Source organism: Nylanderia fulva, unplaced genomic scaffold, assembly GCF_048542155.1.
Source record: "Nylanderia fulva isolate GAGA-0341 unplaced genomic scaffold, ASM4854215v1 Scaffold2, whole genome shotgun sequence".
In the NCBI taxonomy this organism is placed as follows: domain Eukaryota; kingdom Metazoa; phylum Arthropoda; class Insecta; order Hymenoptera; family Formicidae; genus Nylanderia; species Nylanderia fulva.
Window position 1 is genome coordinate 8,610,608 of NW_028190263.1, and position 15,049 is coordinate 8,625,656.

The window sequence follows — 15,049 nt, forward strand, 5'->3', positions numbered from 1 at the left end:
TGTTAAGTTAAAATAACAGAAAGACAACGTTACACGTCGTTTGGTACTCGATAGTATCGTAATAAGTCGTCCAGAATTAGACTTACGTAATATAAGACTGTCGCGATTCTATTGCCCGTCCCAAGGCTCTTAAATGCATTCGTCTCTTCTTTCTGCACATGCGCAAAGTTGAAAATCGAATTATTAACTAATAAATCGGTAATAACCGAGCTTGGAAAATAGACCGAATGATCAACTTACCCTGGCAAAATCGAAATGCGGTTCGTAGTGACCGCCGATGCCATAATTGACCACTTGAAGCTCCTCGGCGGTCTCGATAGACATACTCGTCATATGTTCTACGCGTTTGCTTACCGCCGCTACGTGCTTGTGCTCGTGTTCTTGAAGCCACGCGCTCTTGCTGATTCTGTAATTCGCTATCTCTAAGGCACCAGTCTTGTAATTTTGCACCGTGGCGCGCTTAAACTGCAACAGATGTAATTATTCGAAAGAAATTCTTACAATTTGATGGCACTAGTAATGATACATATGATATCTCGGAAGAGAGAGTGCGCGGTAATAATTTTCCAATTTACTCTGTAATCAAGTTATTTACCCTAGGTTGAGCCATTCGTTTGATCGTCTCGATTTCCTCGTCGTAGATTACGTTGTGATAAACAACTATCCTCGGATCTAGGTACGCTTCCTCTTCCTTGAACGGCGCGATTTTCAGAAATGGAATTCCACGGTCGACATAACGGCACTTGAGATTCTTCCCTACTTCTAGTGGAATAGATACCTCGCCGCGACAAAGCATCTCGTACCTCTCCCTCTCCGTCATTTCCTCCCACGTTTTCACCCTTTCCTCGGCGACAGTGAAGTTCTGCAAGCCCGATAACCAACTTTACGAACACTCGCGCAAATGAGATTTACCTCTTAGATGTTCTTTTCGCATCTCTCAAACTAATGGTCGACGAGAAGTTCTCTGTTGTTTAATGATATCTTTCGCACTAATCGTGATAAGCCACTTTGTTGCAATAAATTCAACATGATTAAATTGAGCGAAAAAATCTCTGATTAAAAGAATTAATAAATCCAACATTAAAATACGTTTATCGTTATTTTAAAAAAATGGTTTATTTTGAATATTTAATTTCTCTGTGTTTCAATAAAGCGGCTTTTTAATCCAGATTTTATCTTTCGTTGACTTTACCTGTTCAGGTATCGCGGTGTCGTCCTGCCCGTCCTCACCTCGTTTCTTCTTCGACTGACTGGCCTTGCTTTGAATCTCCTTTTGATAATATGCACGGTTTCCTAGGGCTCTCTCGTGTGTCGGGACCAATTCCAATAGCTCGTTCGTCATACTCAAAGCGCGGGCGACGTTACCTGGAATGATGATAAAGACGGAATAACATGTGTGATAGGAAGGTGAAGAATGAAAAGTAGAAGCGGAGTAGAATGTCTCTTTAGAAATTTTTTCGTGTTATACAGTACATTGACATGCATCCATAATTTACTGTCAGAACCTTGCATGTATGTCGAAAATGCCAAATACTCCAAGATGTCGGGCTTGGAAGTGGTGGTAGCGTTTTGCTCCTCCTGTAGACGATCCATTGCCTCCTGCATCCATAACACCGTGTGATAGTAATCGCGATTGTGATAGGATTGTCGACCCAGCTCGAAGCAATCGCTCGCTAAAAAAAAGAATCAAATTGTCATATAAAAGGAAAAAGATTTCTGTGAATATATATATATATATATATATATATATATTCTATATTTTCATAAATATTTTAATTATCTTATATTTTATTAACGTCTTTCACACACAAACCTTTACAAGGCTTTACGTTCGAAATGCGTTCTATTGGATTTCTTTCTATTCGCAGCAAGAAGTACGCGGCATACTGATGTTGGAAAAGTTAGTCCGTTAATTAATTTTCCTTCCGCAAAGCGTCTCTTTTTTACCTTTCTTTGCATTGCAAAAAACTCTCTCCCGCCTATTATATACTTTTTTTTATATCGTTAAAGCAACGCATTATACAATTTATTCTTATGCGAATGATTATCTTAAATAAGATTCTTGTCGCGTAAATCACTATCCCCTTCCCTTTTCCAGCATCATATTTATCGTTTATCGTTACATCGAAGAAAATAAACGATTCTTTTGAGATTATTTCGGTTCACAGTTTATAAATAGTTACAGAAAATAGTTTTTAACAATTCAGAAAAATTACATTGCACAAACTACTCTTATAGAATGGTTAAATCATTTTTTAAAAATATCGTTATATATTCGTAAAATATTCATAAAATCATTATACATTCGTTTCTGACCAAAAAGAGCACGTGACGTTAAAAAGATCCCGGAATGGACTTTTTGACATAAATTAATAATAATTTAATTTATGAAAAAGAATGCTATAAAAATATATACCGGTGAGGCCGGTGCTGTATTGCACTCCGTTAAGGACGCCTCTTGCAACTTGTGCGGTTTCGAGCTTGTATGTGTCCTGTAGCCTCATCAAAGCGACTGCAGCACCATTGAGGTCTTCATCGGTCGGGAATTTTAGATCGCTCCTGGAATTCGTGATGTTTGCTACGAAGGACTTGCCAACGTCTTCGGTTATCAGCTCCTCGACCTTTTTCCAGTCGGTGGTCAGCCGTTTGACCAGCAGATAAGCGTTTATGGGATTCGATAGGTATTGCTGGATGTTCCTGGATGCCTCTTCGTGCTCCCTTGCGTAATCCTCTACGTTTCTAAAAAGAAAATATGTGCAATTAGTTTGAAAATGTTGCGGTCAATGATTTTATCTCCCTCTTTCTCTCTGTCTCTTTTGCTTCCTCTAAATTCAAGATAAAACATAGCTCGCGGATAAAATATTGTACAATAAAGCACAGAGGAGCACAAAGCGAAAGAGAGGCAAAATTATTCAATATAATTTATATGTCATATAAATTTCATCGCAAATGATTAAATTCATAAATATAAAATGTTGAGAATTTAAAAATATTTCTAATTATATTAAAAGTAAAATAAAGACAATTAATATTTTAAAAATTAAAATTTATCGTAATAACTTGTAATCAAAGCACACGATAAAACGTTTGACACGAATCCTCATTGACCAGATTATTTGCTGAATTATTTGGTTATTATTAACATAGCTAATCAAACAATCGAGGGGCTCGAAAATTACCGGTATTATCCGATATTACTATCGTTTACAGCTGCATAAGGGGATTAAGTCTAAATTCAATCGAACAACTTGTGCAGGATCTAATGGCGCGAAATATGTAATTTATTTAGGCAGTTAAAGCCATTCTAGATTATTCAGCAGATTTCTCTTTGCACAATTCGCGTAACACTAACTACATGCAACGTGTAAAGTGCCACCACGCGCAAATTTTAGCTGAATCAGTCTCTAAATAGCGTAAAACTCACACAGACAAGTTTCCACATTCGTGTTGTAATCACTAATCTCGTGTGACTCTTTATACTCTACGCAGGGAAATAAGAAATAATCAATGTTATTTTCTAAATTAAAAAAAGTTGCACTTTATATTGCTTCCCCTTTTCTATTTTAGTTTTTCAAACTTATTTTATACAAGATTATACAATAACTTGAAAACTGTTGATGACACTCGTGTCGAACAAAAGTAAAGTTTCAATTTGATTAAAAAGAATTCGTGGATAAATATATATATATTTATATCCTATATATGATCTAACGAAAATAAGAACAGCAAAGACAATAAAATTAATTTACGTTTTAGATGAACAGTTCTCTGGGAAATTGTACTAAATCAACGCTAGTAAGATTTATCTCTCGCATAATTAAATAAGTTAAAGAAAGTTGTCGTCTATAATTCGCTTAGTTTTCCAGTTTATAATACGGATTCACGTGATTCTATTGTTTTCGAGATGTTTTTCTCACAATCATGTTTCGAACTAACTGTCAAAATATTTTTCCATTTATCAATCCGCTTAAAAAAAAGCTCAAATATCTTTTCTCATTTGAAAAATTCAATTAACTATAGTTATTTTGTTAAAAATTATCATGTTTCAAAAAACCACGACTACACACAATAGTAATAGTTATCTAACAGTAGAATTAAACTGCTATGAAAAATATTTTCAAGTGTCTAGAATTCTTGCCAGAAATTCATATTCACATTTTTAATATGCATATCTCATCTAAAGACTAATTAATATTTTTTAACTTGCTGAAAACAAATATCTCTGGATGATAAATAAATAAAGTTGAAAGCAAATATATGCTAAAGACAATTTTTCATTCTAGGTGCTTCTTCAAGTAATTTGCGCGCAGAGACGAGGTGAAGGGTGAAAGACGACGGTAACTTCTTATCTCTGAGAAAGGGAGAGAGAGAGACGAGACCACGTTCCATCGCAAATCACCGTCCAATTACAATTGGGGCGTGCTACGCTATCGTGATATCAACTCTGTGGCGAACGACGGAGACGTTTCCGACACCTGGCGACACCATTGTCCTCGATGTCACATAACGGCGAGGGATGTCCTTTCAAGAGGGAGGAAAGAGACGACTTATCTCGAGTTGCGAATCTCCGAGAAGCAGACGCCGTCGATTCCTCTTCGCATTTAATGTATATGTATATATATATGTATATATATATATATATATAGTCGAGACGAGAAACTTTTTCTCAATATCAAACGACGAGGACCTGTCTGAACGACACGACGCGACATTTCCAACGTCGTTGAAGAAGTCACCGCAGAAGTGCATCGGTCACCGCAAAAGAGACACACGTCAACTTTCTTACGAGTTCCGGAAAATTAATGAAACGAATTTTCTTTCCTTAGAAGTATATCGAATGATATACACACATGGAGGAGGAATTTACAAAATAAAAATATATTTTATAGTGGTTTTTGAAAAGCGAAATAGTTTTTAAAGCGACTTAATCTATATACTTATATTTTTATAAGAGGCCGCAAAGATTAAATGGATCGATTCTTTACGTTGAATCATTTTTATTTGGAAGAATATTAATTACCATATAGAAGTTTCTTCTATTTACGGGAATTTATTATATAAATATAATCAGGACCGATAAATATTGAATGCGCTTCTTTACGCTTTTCAAATGCGAGATTTTTGCGACGAAACCAATTGCGAGTATAAATCGATGAAACAAAAAACACTCGCCATATGGATCGACAGGTTGGTCGTTAACCAGAGTATATAACGAGACACAATATAAATTACGGGGATTAAACGCGGCAGGTGTGCGTGACTTGGAACGCTTCTCTCTCATCTCGGCGACGTGTACCTCACATCTGACATTCGCAGCTGTTACGAATTGCGCGAGCGCGGTACTCGTTACAATCGAGCCAGAATAAACGTCAACTGTCAATATTCGCGTTACTGTTCATAGATCTTAATCCCCGTGATTCCGAGATAATCGCCTAACTGCATCGCGATCAGAGATGCCATCGTATATGAAATTTATAGGTACAGAGTGGTCCTGATTATAAATATATTATTATTAAAAATAGATATATATTTTCTTGTAAAAATTGCAGTAATGTTTTTAAAAATATTAAGTTTTCATCAGAGATGAAAAAATAATGATCGAAATAAAACAAATCTTTCATTTTTCCGAATAAATTGTAAATAAGTAATGAAAACAATTTTAAATTACGTTAAAATATCAAAAATTTTATATAAACTGAAATGAAAGAAATATTGTTTTCTACATGTCGAACGGTGCGGGCCATTTTACAAAAATAGGATTAACTCGGTTTGATGAACGAGTTATCGGAGCACATGTCGCATATATATTCCGCTCGCATAACGCATGCGATTGAAACGTTCATCATATAGAGAGACTATCACGCGTTAACGATTAAACGACACGTCGAATCGACTCGAAAAGAGCTTTATTGAAAACGGAATAAAGCTCCGCGCGCAGCATCTCTCTGTGAAGGACAGGCACGGTCTCAATAACGATAGTTCTTTGTATCGCAGCACCGAGAGCCAATAACGAAAGCACCATCTCTCCTCCTCGTTAGCGCGATTTTTCATCCCGTTCCTCTTCTCGCTTTGCTCGGCCTATCGCGTCAGCGCGTTTTCGTACGACGCGCATCGCTGACGACAGATTTTAATTAACGATACGCGTCTCTCGAAAAAGATGATCCCCGCAGACTGCTTTTCTTTCTTTCTTTCTCTCTCTCCCTCGTGGTATTTTTGCACTCTCGTCCCTCGACTCTCTTCGATGCGGTTTAATGTCCATAACAGCGCGGGTGTTCATCCCAGAGCATTGTGCGACATATGCAGCTTCATCGAAAATTCCCGCTTTTTTTTAATTTTACGACAGATAATTCTTTTATCTAGCAAAACTTTAGTTAAGGTTTTTTTTTTTTTTTTTTGTAAACGCCGCGGCACTTTTCCAAGTGGATGAAAATAGAGAAAGTTTCAAAAGATAAAGGGATGTTAAATGTACCAGCTTGAAGATTTACTCTATTCTGGAGTTTACTCTTTCCGACTTGGATTTATATCATTTCGCAATTCAGCCAGAAGACAACCGAGGCGAAATATATATATATATATGTGTCGGTCGTATAAAAATTTTAACGTAATTATTATTAGAGTACGCGGCGTTCTCAGAGTTAAATTCGCTCGCAAAAGGATCGCGTTGTGTATTTCTCTCTTTCGAAAAGGATATCTCTTTTTCTTTCTTCCTGCAGGTACTTTAATCTCTTCTTTCTCATTTTTCATGAACAACGGACGCGGGCGTGCGCTTTGTGCCGTATTTGCCGCCGTCGCCGCCTCCGGTCAGTTTCCACGATACTCTCGGCTGTTTTTCTCCGTCCGCGTCACCCGCGCAAATGGAATAGCTCTCGGTGCATACGGAACAATGCGATGCGCGAGACAGTCGCGGATCTGGCAGCGTGTTTTAAAACCTGCGTTTGATGCAAAAATGACAAGAGTCGCTGAAAAAAAAAAAAAACATTACAGCCACATTTCTGTGCAAATATCATATTTTAAAAAATTCTCATGCGCTTCTATATTTTACGCCTCTGCTACTTTGTTTTCTAATTACTTATTTTACTTATTTATATCATACCTGTACGACAATATTAAATTATATTTAATAATTGAAAAACGAATGTGCGCGCACACTCGTGGTTTTGCATTTGCCAAATTCATCATTGACGCAAATCGGTCCTCGGTTGGAAAGCTTTCAATGCGATGCGACGCGACAATGTGGATGCTATCAACCTATCGCTCTTATCCCTCTGCCACCCTTTTTCAGATCCTCTTGAGCTCCTCTCGGGCGAAACTCTCGCGAGAATAATGGCGATCGTCATTTAGTCACTTCCGATGGTTCTACGGGAACCACGGAGGATTTGCATGAAAATGTATCGTTATGCAAAGTTACTTCGCGCAAACTACAGATGCGACTTTGTATCGCAATAAAAAAAAAGGACTTTCAACTTTGCGAAAGAAAATTATTCCTAAACTTTAATTTTAATGTCTTCGCGGAAAACTCGTCGCTTACCGCTCGATTATTCTCTTTTTTTAAATAAATAAAAAAAGCAGCTCCGCGTATGACACTTGGAATCACGATCGTATGATTATCATATTTATATGATATATCATATTATCATATCATATAATATTATAATATAATAATAATATAATATAATATAATATAATATAATATAATATAATAATATCACAATATAATAATAATATCATATTATCATATTTATATGATCGTGCTTGGAATGATAAAACTTGTATCAATTATTTAAACTCGTTACAATTCCTTCTCTTTTACACAGATATAACACTCACAATCAGTACCTAAATAGGTATATATTTATTATTGAGATTCGAAATAAAAAAAAAACAAGAGTCAAATCCTGACGTACCGACTCAGTTCCGTTACCCGCGATCGATAAGGAAGAAAAGAGGGGCGCGGCGATCGATAACATCGCTGTCTGCAGGACTCGGCACATGTGTGGTTGCGCGCCGCGCATGCGCGCTGGCGGCGCGGTAGCGCCACCCCGCCAGCGCAGTTAGTCGGAGTAATGTCTCTCCGATCGGACGGGCGACGGGAATGACCGGGACGACGTCGAGGTGCCGGCTTTCGTTCGCGTGACGAGGACACTCGGCCGAAAACACCCTCGAGTTGCCCGCGATCCTGGAGGCCGTGCGGAATGTCTCGGGACGACGGTTTCGATTCCGTGACGTGAACTCTCACCGTGAAACAACCGCGAGCGCCCATCATGGCGGATACGACGAATAACCGGGACGTGGTTAACGGAGTTGCGACGTACCTCACGGATTTTCCCGAGCGCGTGCGACGTGGGTGGTTCAAAGCCGTCGAGCCAAACGCGATTCTTACGTGCGAGAGTTTAACGGACGTCTATGTTTATGTGAATGGTGGGGTTAATTGTAGAATCGTCGGTAAGAGAGGCGTTTACGAGTGGCGTTTCACGATCACCGCGACAGGTAAACTTGCTTTTGTCATTTCGCTTTGTTGTTATTTCGTCAAAGGATTCAGTTATGGGTAGATCAAACAGACGCGCCGGCCTGTATCGGAAAACCTTCCTCGAGTCGACGAATGATATATTCGATCGCGACACACACACACACACACACATATATATATATATATATATATGTATATATGTATATATATATATATATATATACACACGTCGTCTTCCAATTGGAAATTCAAGTACAATGTGCGCATGTTTGTAGGTTAGTTTTTTCGTAGAGTGGTTTATCGTTTGTTTTCGAAACTTCTTATTTTTTCATTTAAACAAGCATCGTGCAATTATACGAGACACCCTACTCGAAATTCTTTCTATTTCTCTTCTCGTTTATTCTATCGAGACGAGCATCAAATAAGCGAAATGATAATTTCGAACGATTAATCATATTAATATACGAATTATATTTTCAAATGAGAGATTATGTAATTTGATGATTTAGTTTACGATGTAATTTATTTGATTTAACTCGGCTCGTGAATTCTCAATCCCAAAGGTGACAAGCAGTTGCGGAACGTGGCCTTGATATCGGACGATTATCGCGGCAACTTTGTCCTGAAGTCGGTGCAAGAGAACGGCAGTGAAATCGGCGTGACGAACGGCGAGGAATGGCACAATCCTCGCGCGAGTTACATCGTCGATCGTTCGATCAAGAGACACTATACGGTAACGATCGCGTTCGCCGCCAGCAAATACGGCACTTATCGGCAAAACGTCATCTTCGGCTTCAAGTGCTGCTCGACGTTCCTTCAGAGGATCTGCGCGGATTATCTGCCGATTCAGGATTACGCGCGTATACAAACGGCCACGAATTATCAGCTGTCGCAGATTCCATCGAGATGGCCCGATCCGTACGCATTCTACTCGCCTTTCATGCAGAACCACGCCGATCTACGAGAGATCAAATTATCGAAGATATATCCGTATCCCGACAAGCAAAATTTCTTCCTCACGCAAGACACGCTGTCGGATAACCGGCTGACGCCGCAAAACTATCGAGGTCGTATGCACGAGATGATCACCGTCGAGGAGATCGCCAGACACGAACAGCTCTCGAGATACAATCAGATCTCGTGGTTGCGGCTCATGTCACAATACGTATTATCTAATTGCGACGGCTCTACCATCGCTAAGTATACACCGCCGGGTGAACTCTTTGCTCAGGTGCGACTTTTTTTTCTGCTATTTAAAAATACTACTTTTGTTCGTTTCTCAATTATTAATTGTTCGCCTAATTTTCACTTCCCCCGATTATTTTTCGTCTCTGTAGAATCTTTGCTTCCCCCCTTTTTTTATTATGCCCTCTTATTACATACGTTCACTTCCTCCCTTTTAAGATCGAATAAGAATCCGCCGTTTTTCTCTCCTTCGATTATAGCCAACGCGTGAAATTTGTTGCCACCGCAGCTCCCAATCGCTCGGGACATCTTGGAGGACACGCAGAGCGGCAGACTTCTACAACGTAGCTGTAATACCATTTTAATCAAGCTATGGGACAAGGATCTCGAAAATTCGCATATGATTTTCGAAGCTCACATAGAAAACAAATGCTCACAGTCTATATTCGTCAGACTCAGCAAAGACTGCGTGACCCATTGGAAATTGGAAGAGCACAGCGAGCTCGAAGTGGAATTAAGATTCGTGCTGAGCCGTCTCAATTTTTGCGAGTGGCATTTGGCGGTGGACGGTCTGGAACATTTGGATTTTGTGTTCCTCAAGGACAAGCATCGCGAGATCGACAACCAAATTATTCATAGCTTCATGCAAGTCGATGCCGGCAACCTTCGTATTCTTTCCAGTTTATTTCTGGATAAGCTACTGAATCAAGAACAGAAGCAAGCGGTCGCCGCGATAGCATTGTCCACGACCAAGACTTCCTCGCCTCCGGTCCTCTTACTGGGACCCTTCGGCACGGGAAAGACGTTTACCATAGCGCATGTGCTGCGTATGCTCGTTAAAAACCCGGACAACCGGATACTTTTATGTACGCATAGCAACAGTGCAGCGGATCTTTACATCAAGGAATTCTTCCACGTTTGGTATAAAGAGGATAAACATCCCAGACTTAAACCTATTAGGATATATTATAAAATGCGAGCTTTGAATACGGTAGGTGAACAACACTTTGCTTTTAAGCTCTCGATAATTAAGGGAAGAATTGCGTCTCAATGGTGATTTGTTTATATTTTGCGATTCAGGTACATCAAGTTGTGCAACAATACTGCCTCATGGACGAACACGGTCGTTTTCGCGAGCCAGTCGAGAAGGATCTTGAAGATTATGGTTTAATAGTGACTACTCTAACAACCTCCAGCTGTTTGATCAGTTTGAATCTGTCTCTGACTCATATAGTTATCGACGAAGCGGCCCAAGCTATCGAGTGCGAAGCGCTGATAGCTCTGACCTTGGCGAACCAAGATACTCGTTTGATTTTGGCAGGTGATCAGATGCAACTCGCACCCGAGATTTACAGCGTGTTAGCGAGCGAACGAGGATTGGGTGTTAGTCTCCTAGAGAGAATGTACGAATTTTATTCGCCGGAACATCCGTATCGGATACACCTTTGTCAAAACTATCGCGCGCACGCGGACATAATCAAATACACGTCCGAAATGTTCTACGAAGGAATAGTTAAACCCGCCAATCCGGACCTGCTGAAACATCCGACTATGAAACCATTAACATTCTACGCTATTTGTGGCGAGGAAGAGCAGGTATGTAGATTGTTTAAAAACGTTAGCAAACCTAGAGTTTGCGATGCAATCTGTCTATGAAGAAAGAAAAAAAAAGTACGCGTATCTTTGTTGTGATTTCGATTTATTATCAAATTATTATATAGTTGCTAAGTCTATAGATTACGCGCGAAAACGATAAAAAAATTTTCTTTCACCTACTTGTGAAAGATTGACTTGAACTTATGTATCGATTGCATTAAAAAAACAAAAAATGCAAAATTTTAAGATTTCGATTTATGATTGATAGATACCAAATTCTACGGGATACCAGCATGTTAGGGAAGCGGAGGAATTAGCAAATCGTGTCTTGGAATTGAAGAATACCTGGCCGACGCAAGAATGGGGCCCGTACAACGAAGGATCTATTGGTGTTTTATCGTATTATCACGAGCAAGTGCAACGGTTGCGAATCGAGTTGCGCAGACGCCAACTTTTCGACGTGTCCGTCGAAAGAGTATTAAATGTCCAAGGCAAACAATTCACCGCGGTTTTTATCAGTACAGTCCGGACAAAAACATCCGACAGGTATCGCTATTACAATAGGCCACAGGCGTTGCAACACACTTTAGGTAACACGTTGGAATCCGATATCGACAAGTTTTCCATTGTTACAGATCCTCCGCCGAGACAAAGGTTAAGGATTATGGTTTCCTGACGGATCCACGTTTGTTAAATACCGCTTTAACGAGAGCGAAATGTCTGGTGGTGGTTGTCGGTGATCCAGTCGCTCTGCTTACTATTGGCTCTTGCAAACAACTTTGGAAGAAATACTTGGAAGCGGCCGATTTACACGGAATGGACAGGAAGGAATTACAGGCCCATCTGAACAAGGTACCCAAACTACAAATATCACCTCTGAATCCGTATGCGAGAGAGTTTTTTCCCCGAAGGCAACCGTTATGCTTCGTTCAATATATTCAAGTTCCGGTTTGGTATCCAGTATTTCGTCCTCCTCCGCATCCACCAATGTGATGAAAATCTCGCGAAATTCAAGAATTAATTTAATCGATTAGTTCGAGACGATTGTTTCGACGAATCCGTACACGTTTCATAAGTCGAAGACCGAAACATTACATTTTGCCGTTTCTATTAATAACATACAATTATCTTCGATCGTATCGATCGCACAAGCAAAACTATATAAACTATAGGTACACCAAGATGTGCGTAATTTTTCTAATTTTTCAAAATTTTTATTTGTCTGATGGTGTGAATGAGAGTTTTGCTAAAAACATATATTTTGTTTATTTATGTGTATAATAAGTTATAAATCAAGATAATCATCGAGACGTGAAAGTAAATCCCCTTTCATCTTGCTGTATGAATGAATGCTGTCTATTTAGTCTATTATTTTCGATGAATTTTTCAGAAAATATACGTGCTTTATACCTCGAATGATGTGTGTGCATTTGACAATGTTTTGAGACATTTTTGTCCTTTATTTAAACCAGTATGGGCATACTTTTTCATATACACAGCGAAATATGTACAAAGTGAAAGAGAGTTAGTTCTATGATGTATTTAGCAGCGAGAAAAATTTTCTTCGAATCCAACACATTCACAATTATATATGACGATGTTTTTCTTAATAAAAAAATATAAATATATATATATATATATTTTACACAATTTTATTCTTATTTAAGTAAGAGGAAAATAAAAACATAATTTCATATAAAAAGAAACTCGTTATTTTTCCCTTTCAATCTTTCACGATCCCTAATCTGTACGACCTCTATGCAAAAGATTCGTGTTCAACCATCCGTTAATATAATAGCGTCTAAAATATCTCGCGTATTAATTTCCCTACTAATAATGCGATGTTATATGTTTATAAGCAGATATGGTGTACGCGACGACGCCGGCGTCGGCAACAGTACATCGTTGAGATACCCGCATTAGGTATTGTCTAATGCCTAAAGGCAAAGTACGTAGATCGCGTGTACACATGCGAACAACACATACACCGTGCATTGTGCATCTTTGTGGATGCCGTTACATCCACGGGTACTCGATACGTAATTCGATGCTGCGACTTGTCTCTCGATCGAATCTCTGCTCTGTTGTTGGCAATATTACCTAGCAGAAAATCCGTAGGTTGACGCTAATTGAACAGAAATTTTCCGAAAGAACGCTACATACCTCAGTTTCGACGGAAAAATGTTATAGCTACTTTTTTTTAGTTTTATATTTGTTATATTAAAATCCAGGGCGCGCAATAGAACTTGAGAAAATGTCTCGATGATATATATAAATAAAATTAATCGAGAGTTGTAATACAGAATAATATTCTTGTTAAAAAGTTTACGTTTTATTTATTGAACAATTCGTTTTATATCGGGATTCATCCGAAAATTAAAAAAAAATTAAAATAAAACGAGTTTCACTAAAAAAATCTTGAGCTTGCTAAATATTCAGCATTATCGTGGAAAATATCGCAGCCATTCGAGGGATCGAATTTCACGCGGCGCATACCGCATGATCGATTTCTCGATGGCGAATATAGTTCGAAAAGGAGAAATATTACCGGAATTCCATCGATAATTCCAATCGTGTTTCCTCTAATTACCAGAAAATTAAATATAGATAGACGCACGCGTGAAAATGTACGATTTTTTTATTCCCCGATCACGGCGTTCAAGCGAATATATATCAAAAGGAAATAATTTCGAGATAGGATCGATATTAATCATTGTATCGAAAACCATTGTAACGCTTTAAAAAAAGGGACATCTGTAATTCAAAGCCATTGAAATACCCATGGGAAATATATATATATGGTATATAGGCTGTGTTCAATTTTTAAATCGTTCCATCGTTTGCAAAATTCGTTAACGTAAAAATGTTCATCTCTTTTCACCGCGAAAAATAGCCGCGCATAAAAAAAAGCACAACACGAGTGCCTCTCCATTTTATATATTCACGTTTCGCAAACACACACACATATATATATATATATCTACATAGCATCGCGGTGCCTTTGGATAAAAATCGACGATTGCAACATCGATATGGTAATTAATTAAAGGTAACGAGTATCGGCTAAATGAGGAGATACCCGAGAAGGACTCGTCCGTCTACACGAATCGACGATAATAAAAACAAATCGATCGTGGCGCGGACAGTTAATTAGAAGCAAACAGTTACAGGTCGCGGACGCTCGTGATAGAACTTTGTTATCTTATCGGAGCCAATTACACCGACGTCACTCTCTCCCTCTCGAGGGAACGCTGAAGCACCACCACCACCACCATCACCACCATCACTATACCACCACCACCATCATCATCGTAATCGCGATTATTAATACCAGTAATGGCGCTTCCGATAGTCGCGTTTCAGCTCGGCTCGTTTGTCCCCCTTACTTAAATCCCCGGTTTAAAATTCAGATTTACTTGGATGATCGTCAACGTTTTCTTTGCCTTTGTGTTAAAATATCGCGCGCAGAGTTTGCATTTTCTTAAATTATAAAATGAGAGAAAAATGTATAAATAATATTATAGATTATTTTATCGAAAGGCGAATAAATTATAATTTTTTTCGATCAAAAATAATGAATCCTCGAATATCGAGTAATTAGTCGTATAATAATAAATATTTTATCAAACGCAATGCACTCGAAACCATTAATTTGCGGATATTTGATAATTTGAGAACGCTGCTCCGAATCGGGATATATAATGCCCGTTTTGCGAACGAGATAAGAAGAGTCGTTTAATATCTATGAATATTGAATGAGGAAACTCGTGCAATTTTAGAGCTCCAAGAGATAGGGAAGTA

The 15,049-nt window shown here is 38.6% G+C and overlaps 2 protein-coding genes across 5 annotated transcripts in view; one reads left to right on the plus strand and one right to left on the minus strand.

The window, feature by feature from the left end:
- PH4alphaEFB (prolyl 4-hydroxylase subunit alpha-1) overlaps positions 1-15,049 on the minus strand; it is a 152,204-nt gene that overhangs the window by 3,356 nt on the left and 133,799 nt on the right. For all 3 annotated transcript variants that reach the window (XM_029310522.2, XM_085482195.1, XM_029310521.2), the window contains 6 exons: positions 2,417-2,739; positions 1,506-1,673; positions 1,193-1,365; positions 596-862; positions 241-465; positions 87-152 (listed from right to left, as the gene is read on the minus strand). In XM_029310522.2, coding sequence (XP_029166355.2) covers positions 87-152; positions 241-465; positions 596-862; positions 1,193-1,365; positions 1,506-1,673; positions 2,417-2,739 — 1,222 coding nt within the window. The remainder of the gene's footprint in view (positions 1-86; positions 153-240; positions 466-595; positions 863-1,192; positions 1,366-1,505; positions 1,674-2,416; positions 2,740-15,049) is intronic.
- Positions 8,034-12,886, plus strand: LOC114937112 (Helicase with zinc finger). 2 transcript variants are annotated; one of them, XM_085482188.1, is made up of 7 exons: positions 8,034-8,487; positions 9,031-9,698; positions 9,942-10,643; positions 10,733-11,248; positions 11,517-11,794; positions 11,884-12,100; positions 12,639-12,886. In XM_085482188.1, exons 1-7 carry the CDS (start codon positions 8,262-8,264, stop codon positions 12,783-12,785), a joined length of 2,754 nt encoding a protein of 917 aa, XP_085338314.1. In that variant the 5' UTR covers positions 8,034-8,261; the 3' UTR covers positions 12,786-12,886. The 2 variants fall into 2 exon arrangements, with proteins under 2 accessions (XP_085338314.1, XP_029166349.2); XM_029310516.2 differs by lacking the exon at positions 12,639-12,886 and having other exon boundaries at positions 11,884-12,274.